The following is an 8,735-nucleotide window of genomic DNA, read 5'->3' as shown; positions in this document are numbered from 1 at the left end:
AAAGACTTTTCTTGCAAATTTAGTAATGTTGTTGTTAATGTATAATCATTTTTATATATTTTTTATATTTTAATTTATTTAAGATATCAATTAAAAACTAACTGAAAAATTAGAAATGTTTCTCATCTGAAATATCAAAAGAAAAAATTATATACATTTTATATTTTTATATAAGTATTTTATATGGTTTTATTTTTACGTTTTGAACAACCTTTCTTCAATTTTATTTATTTATTTATTCATAACAGTGTAGGTAAAAATTAACAGAAAATGCTATTTCTCTCTTCTTTAAAATTTTCCTGTTGTCTCACAATTAATGCACAGAATAAAATGTGAAGTTTTCTTGCACTCAAATAATATTTACTTTATTTGCAACCTTGAGCAATAATTTTTACCTGTAGGTTTTTTTTGCAATTATAAGTGAAATTAACTAGCAATTTTGAAGTGAATTTATTTTTTTCTTCTTCACAGACCTTAAAATAGTCTCTCATGGCATCACTAAACCTTGACCGTGTTCTGTGAGGATCTGAAACCCTTTCTAAATGCTGTGCTTTTAAAAGTGTTCACTTTCAGAACAATGCTGTTGGTTTTGGGAGGATCCCGATCTGAGGACTTCACTTCATCCTGGAGTTTGCTGTTTGTCAGATGAACAGGTCATTCTTCTGCAGGACGTTAGGCTCTTATCACTAACAGAACTGTTGGCCGGAAATGATATGAGCTCATGTGAACTCGCCCTGAGACCACACTACTGACCGCATATCATCCAGATATATATCATGTGTGTCAACATCAGCACACAACCAAACACATTATTATATTATTATGACTGTAGATAGAGGAAACTGATGAATGAAGAGGTTTCGAGTAATAAAGTACTTCATTTTTCTAACCTCAGTGGCAGATATTTGTTCTTGTTTTATGGAAGAAGACACTTAATCCCTGCATTTTTTTTCTTTTTTTTAAAAACTAAAAAACATATTTAATTTTTATTAATTTTTCATAATATAAGACTTAAGATTTTTGCTTCTCCAGTGAATGTATCCTTATCTAAGAGTGTTTAGATGTTTGTGCTGGAAAGCAAGAAATTAATGATTTTATTCATCAAGAATACATTAAATTGCTCAAATAAATGATGTTTTTTTTTTTTCCTATTTGTGACCCTGGACCACAAAACCAATCTTAAGAGTCAATTATTGAAATTGAGATAAAAAAATCGAAATATTAAGAAAATCATCTTCAAAGTTGTCCAAATGAATTATTAGCAATGCATATTAATTTAATTAAGCGGCACGACTGATTTCTGATTATTCTGATTTCTGAAGATCATGTGACACTGAAGACTGGAGGAATGATGCTGAAAATACAGCGGAGCATCACAGAAATAAATTAAATGTTAACAGATATTCACATAGAAACAGTTATTTTAAATTGTAACAATATTTTCACATTTTACTGTATTTTTGATCAAATTAATGCAGCCATGGTTAGCAAAAAAAAAAAAAAAAATTCAACTCCAACCCCAAACCTTAGTAGTGTGTGTATAGAGCTAGATAACATGGACTAAAATCAACAAAAGTCTTACTGTGATGAAACCGAAAGCATGTGTGCATGACATCTCTTTGCTAGTGCTGAACAGTGTTGTGTTGTTGATGCTCATCATGTAAAAGGCCTGTTCCACCTCCACTGGCGCAGCTCCAGCGTGTGAGTCACTCAGTGCTGGAAACACTTCATTCACACCCCTGCAGAGGAGCAATCTGTGATCTCGTGCCCTTCTCTACCTGTTCAGCCACCGAACACATCTCAACCTCACCAGAACAATGAGGCGTTCCTTATATCTCACTCTACCAGCGACAGAAGCCTCAGTAAACAGATGGACTGAGCAGGAATGGAAACATGGCTGGAATGTAGAGTGGCCGCTCTTTCTTTAGACCTACGAGTTCCTGAATATAGTTAAGAAAGAGCAGGGTGTGATCCGTGCTGACTTCATGAGTCTGTCATGAGCAGGGAGGAGCCGACGATTGTTTTATCTGAGTTTACTCGTTGTTGCTGAGCTACAGTCTCTACGTCATGTTTATGTAAGGAACAGTAAAGAAAACCTTTCACTTTAACGTCATCCACCAAAAAAGGATAGGCTACCCGAAATTATCCATCTGTCTTTGTTTATTCACTCTCGTGTTGTTCAAACCTGTATGAATTTTGTTTCTGCTCTGGAACATTAAAGAAAGCATTTGGTAACCAAACAGTTTCGGTGCCCATTGAACAGAAACATTTCTCAAAATACCTCCTTTTGTGTTACGCAGAAGAAGGAAAGTCTAAAAATAGTACAATAAAATGTGTGTGTGTATATATATATATATATATATATATATATATATATATATATATATATATATATATATATATATATATATATATAATTATTTTAAAATTAAATGAATTATAATCAATTATAAATTTAATTTAATTAAATATATTCCTTCCAGTATTTTTGTCTTGTTTTCCAGACCCAACAACTCCTAAATCAAGATTTGATCAATTAAATTAGTTAAATCTTAAATCAATCTTAAGATGCAAAATGACACAAGATGTTTTGTCTGGTTTTCTGAAAAACTGATTACAACTGGGTGAGTTTTTGATTAAAACAAAAAATATTCCTTTTTACTTTAAATTATTTTTATGACTGAGTTTTTTTTCTCTTTTCCTTCTGGTTTTTTTCTTTCTTCTTGTTTTCGGTAAAAACACTTAATTTTAATCAATTTGTCATAAAACAACAAATATTTTGTTATTTTGAGTGTCAAAGGAGCATTAACAAAACATAAGTTTGATTCCATTTTCAGAAAACAAGAAATGTTGCTCATTAAGTAAATTATTTAAACCCATTATATATATATTGTATTGAAAAACAAGACTAAAATATTGTTATCTCTTTTTTTTTGTAGTTCCCAGAGCAATAATAGTCTAATTGCTTTATATAACATTCCAATTCTAACAAGCAATAACACACAGATTTAGAATATTGATATTTGATGATGAAAAGCTCATCTGAATAAGATGTAGCCTACTGTATAGCTGAATGACAGAGTTTGTGTCTTCCTAGGAGACACGAAGCCATTAAGTGTTTTTAATTCCACAGCAACTTCAGTGAAAGGCCGTCAGGTCACATTTCTAACCACATTATCAGCAGAAGCAAAAAAGGGTTGTAATAAGCAGGCAGTTCATTGGCCGCGTCGATCCTCCCTCCTCCCACTGACTTTCTCTGAACTTTGAACGCTAACAATATCTCTCCTAAGCAAATTATCCGGGTTAAGAATTCTGCAGTCATTTGCATGCTCATCTCACACTGTGCAATTAGGCCCATAAGAAAATGTTGCCTAGACAAACACCAGAGTAAGAGAACAGATGCTGAAATACACAACTTGGGATTGCATTCATTTCTGTTTCAGCCCAGAGCACAACTCGCATATAAAACAGAATCATCTCATCAGGACTTAAGCTCAGAATTAATTTTAAGCATCACGGTGTTGTTTTGTGAAATGTCCCAGATGTAGACAGAACTGGAGTGAATGATATTTCTCTGCAATCCTCTCCCACTTGCTACAAAACTTATAAAAAAGCCCTATATTTGGATGGGCTTATAACAATTCAGGACGCCATAAACCTAAACCTCTTGCATATAGGAGATTGGTTTACCCAGCAAATGAAATGTGAAACGTGGAAGGCATCAACATACTGATACTATAGAAAAAGCAACACAACACGGCTGTATCCTGTTACCAGGCTATAAATGTATAGCACAGATGTACAATTGGGTTTTGATTTACACTCTGCTATAGACTATGCTTAAATGTAGAAAGCTATTTTACAATTTTTGCATTACATGCATGTGTTTAAAAAGCAATACATGAAAAGTGCATGAAAAGTCACAAGGTAAACCCACAGAAATGAGTGTACTAGTGTATTTGCATAGAGGATGATGACGAAAGCACGGCCAGCCAATAGCGCGTCTGTTTTCCACGCAAACCGCACAAGGGCAGATCACACCTCACTGGACAAATGTCCTTGCGCCTAACGCGTTTATTTATTTACATCAGCTTAACACGTCTGAAATCAATTTTAAAGAATACTTTATTTAGACGCTTTATATTTGGTCGTATTATAATCAGCAACGCCACATTCAGATTTAGAGATAAACTAAACATCGCGAGGTGTCTCGATAAATCAAATATACAAAATAACCACCAGTATATTATTGCTTTCATGTTTAGATCGCCTATGCGTGGGAGGAAGACACTTAATACATAACTACAAAAGCCAGTTATAAATGTACTGAACGTTTATTGGACGAGGGGCGGGTCTTTGTGGCTATCGACGTTGCGCGCAGCCAATCAGCACGATCATTTGGAGGCAGATATATGACGAAGGCGCGTTTGTCCAATCGTAAGCACCGCTGGGGTTTTGACCTCTGAAAACCTCATCACCGCCCCCGTCATGTCCGTGGCGGAGGAGCGCTATAAAGGAGATCCAGTCAGGAGTTTAAAGGGCAGAGTTGTAAAAACTCCCAGGCAGTGGGGAGTCGGATTGCCTGACGACAGACTCCAAAAAAACACCACAATTCCCCGAAGAAAAACAGCTAATATTGATGCAACTTAAGTGGAATAATCTTTTCGATAGCTAGGAACCGAAGGGAAGCTACCAGGAGAGAAGAAAACAGTAAGTTTGTGGCATCGAACCGTCGTAATGTGTCAAACTGAGGCGTTTGCTGTTGGTTAAAGAAAAAATATAACGTCATATATCGTTGCATTTCAAAGGCATTGCGTCAAAAGGCTTGTTTATTCCAAAAATGTTGACATTTTTTACGCTGTATGTTCGGTGGAACACAAAAAGAGGCGTCAGGCAGAATGACAGCCTCAGTCACCATTCGCTTTATACACAATGCATCGAAAGTCAATAGTGACTGAGGAAGTCAGTCCCCTAAAATGTTCCACGAAAAGGAAACAAGAGTGTGAGTGTTAGTGCGCTGTCGCTTTAAGAATCGGATTAATTTAGATTCTGTTTGAACGGAGACCTGGCAGTTTTTAACGAATGATTGGTTTTCTCATGAATTAGTTTTATTCAGGCTCTCTAAAACCGAGCTAGAGCGAGCGAGTTCGTCTGTTTACAGAAAGCATCCAGAATGTTCCCAATCCATATTCATAACATCAATGGCCGTGTCTCAATAACTACGTTCGATGCTCACTAGGCGCATCCGCCGTCTGAACAGCCGCACTATTTTACGTCTTCCGCGCGCTCTGCGTGACCACATATCGAAACTCTCTGAAAGATTTCGTGTTATATTTGATGTACGGTTGTATCTGGTCGAGGCTACACACCCCGAGCGGAGCGTCACGCTATTGGTCGCCATCCTCGGGAAATCCGATCACCGATCTGTTGCGCAATCTGTGTCGCATTGTGTTCGCATGCCCTGTATTTGCATTCACATAAAGGCGTTTTTACGCAACAGTTGACGGAAAATATCAGGGAAGAGAATCCGTGTTATGTAATCTCCTTCGAATCCTGTAGAATAGATAATGCACGGTGCATTTAAACCAACCTGAGCACGCATTCAGGCCTTTGATTGAGTTGTTTGTTTACACAGACCACGAAACCACTCAGAAGTGTCAACTTTTTGGAATTTAGATTTATGCATCATCTGTATAAATATTCTAAAATTATAACCCTTTAAAATCTGCAATCTGAGGGTGCAAAAAAAGTAAATACTGAGAAAACTACCTTTTAAAGTTGTCCAAATGAAGTTCTTATCCATGCATATTACCAATCAAATTAAATTTGGATATTTACGGTAGGAAATTTACATGATCTTTACGTAATATCCTAATGATTTTTGACACAACAGACAAAAAATTTATAATTTACAAATATACCCCAGTGACTTAAGTCTGCTATTGTTCTGATTGGTCACATCCATCTCAATACCTTGCCTCTCTTCCCTCATTCAAGGAGCACAAGAAGATTTTCCACCAGCACTTCCGAGTCCCCACTGATCTCTACTGCCTTGGAGGTTTTTGCAGCACTCAACGAAAGCAGCTATGCAGCTTGAAATCCAAGTAGCGCTCAACTTCATCATTTCATACCTGTACAACAAACTCCCGCGGCGGAGAGTCAACATCTTTGGCGAGGAGCTGGAGCGGCAGCTGAAGAAGAAATACGAAGGACACTGGTACCCCGACAAGCCATACAAAGGATCCGGGTTTCGGTGCATCCACGTGGGAGAGAAGGTGGATCCGGTCGTGGAGGAAGCAGCCAAAGAAAGCGGGCTGGATATCGAGGACGTCCGCAACAATTTGCCTCAGGATCTCAGCGTTTGGATCGACCCTTTCGAAGTGTCCTATCAGATCGGGGAGAAGGGAGCGGTTAAGGTGCTCTTCGTGGACGATAGCGGAGAGAACGGCTCCGAGCTGGACAAGGAGATCAGGAACAGTTTCAACCCGGAGGCTCAGGTCTTCATGCCAATTAGCGACCCGGTGGGCATCTCATCCGAGTCCAGCTCGCCGTCGCCTCCACCGTTTGGCCAGTCGGCGGCCGTCAGCCCGTCCTTCATGCCGCGCTCCACCCAGCCTTTAACCTTCACCACCGCCTCGTTCGCCGCCACCAAGTTCGGCTCCACCAAGATGAAGAACGGCGGCCGAAACGGCGGCAAAGTCGCTCGCAGCTCTCCCACCAACCTGGGCCTGAATGTCAACAGCCTCCTCAAGCAGAAAGCCATCTCCAGCTCCATGCATTCGCTCTACGGCTACGGCCTGGGAGCTTCGCCTCCGCTGCAGAAAGCGTCTGCGCTCTCGCCCAACGCCAAGGAGTTCGTGTTCCCCAACCTGCAAGGCCAAGGGAGCTCCGGAGGCGCGACGTTCCCGAGCGAAAACCCGCTCGGCCTCAGTCCTCTGCAGTACAGCAATGCCTTCGATGTGTTCGCAGCCTACGGGAGCATCAACGACAAGTCGCTCGTGGATGGCTTAAACTTCAGTCTCGGCAACATGCAGTATTCAAACCAGCAATTCCAGCCAGTCATGGCTAACTAACGATTGTTGGCAAAAGGAAAACGAATGGCGAAGACGCACAACTGTGGATGTGGAAACCAAGATCCCTATTAGTCACTGATAAGCGCATGTGCCCAAGGGTTTTTGTTAAATTATTTTATAATTTTCTCTCTCTCTCTCTGCTGTCTCTCACTGTCTCTCTCTCTCTCTCTCTCTCTCTCTCTCTCTCTCTCTCTCCGCCCCCTTGAGTTTGTACTAAAGCTTGTTACACACACACACACACACGTCCGAGCTCGGTCAACATGCGTCTGTTTTCTGTTCCTTTTTTGCCAATGAAGCAAAAAATGATTTTTTTACATTTTGGAAGAAAACTACTCTAAAACATTGGGGCGAAAAAAAAAAAAACCCCGAAGCTTCAAGTTCTGGCCTCTTACAGTGTTTTAAAGTTGGCGAGACTTGGCTGATTTTTAAGAAATTGGCACTAATGCATCTATATATATCTGGGGTTACGTGGTCTCTTTTCTAATTGTATAATTTAATTGAGTACAGAGTTTGTAAGATATCAGAGTATATATATTGTTTCTACAACATGGTGTTGCATTTATATCTTTTTACTACTCCAGTGATCTGTGATGGCTGCAGAAGCTTTATGTTATAATATATTTTGTTTTTATTTTTTGTTTCTCTTTTTTTTTTAATTGTTAAAGAAATTCATCTTTAAAAAGTAGATTGAAGATTCTAAAGATTGTGTACAGAATATTCCCTAGTGTTAAAATTTCAGTGTAGGAATATTTGCTTTTTTGAAACAAAAAGAGTTGTATTTTCTGTTAAGAGTTCGACAGATTTTTGCTATATTATGGACAATGTAATCGTATATATTAATTTTGTACCTACATTGTGCAATACTTGATAAAAAAAATATATGGTATAACAAAGTATTTTGAGTCAGTGTCTTACATGTCAAGAGGGACTGAAATAGTTTATATTAAGTTTGTATTAAAATGCTTGAAATATATGCTTGTCTCTTATTTTTGTTTTCTTTTTTTATTTGACATTTGCACCCTGGCCTTTTTCAATAAAAGAAAATTTAGACAAGAATAAACTACTGGCGTTCTTTTTCTTCCATGTATTGAAATGCCTAGATGCCTAAATAAAGATTTTCATAGACAATATGGTTCTGATTCAAAATGATTGCCATATCTAAAACCCAAAATGGCTTCTAATGAGGAAGAACATGCAAGTTACTCAAAAACGGTGACATTTTTCCTTATCCTTGAATGTTTTTGGCAGATTAACGTGCACTAGAGCAGATGATGAGTCAAGATGTGACCATACAGGATCTCGTTTGACCTGCTCCTAGATAAATGCATGGACTGATCTTGATTCCTGTCTAAAAGAAGCTGAATGTTGTGTTAAAGTCAAACATTGCATTGCAAAAGGAAGTCTGTGAATGTGTGCTTTGTGAGGTGTGGCGCAGGTGACCTTTAAAAAAAAACTTATGAGCTTTGGCTGGTTCACCGTCTCATTCATTTCTGTCTGTTTTAACTATAACTAATGATCAGGTGACATTTCCTCATGGCTTTCAGGTGATAAACTCTTCAGGATCGGAAGTGTAAACCATTTTGGAGCACGTTAGTCTCAAATGCGGTGAAGGTTGAAAACAAATCACTCGTGTTTGCTCTTATTGCGTTGGATTTCAGCTCC

At 38.2% G+C, this 8,735-nt stretch overlaps 1 protein-coding gene across 1 annotated transcript; it reads left to right on the top strand.

Annotated features, from left to right (window-relative positions):
• Nucleotides 1–4,517: 4,517 nt before the first annotated feature.
• tob1b (transducer of ERBB2, 1b) lies at nt 4,518–8,129 on the top strand. Its single transcript, XM_026277394.1, has 2 exons — nt 4,518–4,710; nt 5,998–8,129. Exon 2 carries the CDS (start codon nt 6,087–6,089, stop codon nt 7,071–7,073), a length of 987 nt encoding a protein of 328 aa, XP_026133179.1. The 5' UTR covers nt 4,518–4,710; nt 5,998–6,086; the 3' UTR covers nt 7,074–8,129.
• Nucleotides 8,130–8,735: the final 606 nt, after the last annotated feature.

This window comes from Carassius auratus, chromosome 12 (assembly GCF_003368295.1).
Source record: "Carassius auratus strain Wakin chromosome 12, ASM336829v1, whole genome shotgun sequence".
NCBI classification, from domain to species: domain Eukaryota; kingdom Metazoa; phylum Chordata; class Actinopteri; order Cypriniformes; family Cyprinidae; genus Carassius; species Carassius auratus.
The sequence above is the reverse complement of the archived record's forward strand: the minus strand, read 5'-3'. Positions and strand labels throughout refer to the sequence as shown.

Bases quoted from the DNA above. Each gene is read 5' to 3' on its own strand.
- tob1b (XM_026277394.1), top strand. From the start codon at position 6,087: ATGCAGCTTGAAATCCAAGTAGCGCTCAACTTCATCATTTCATACCTG.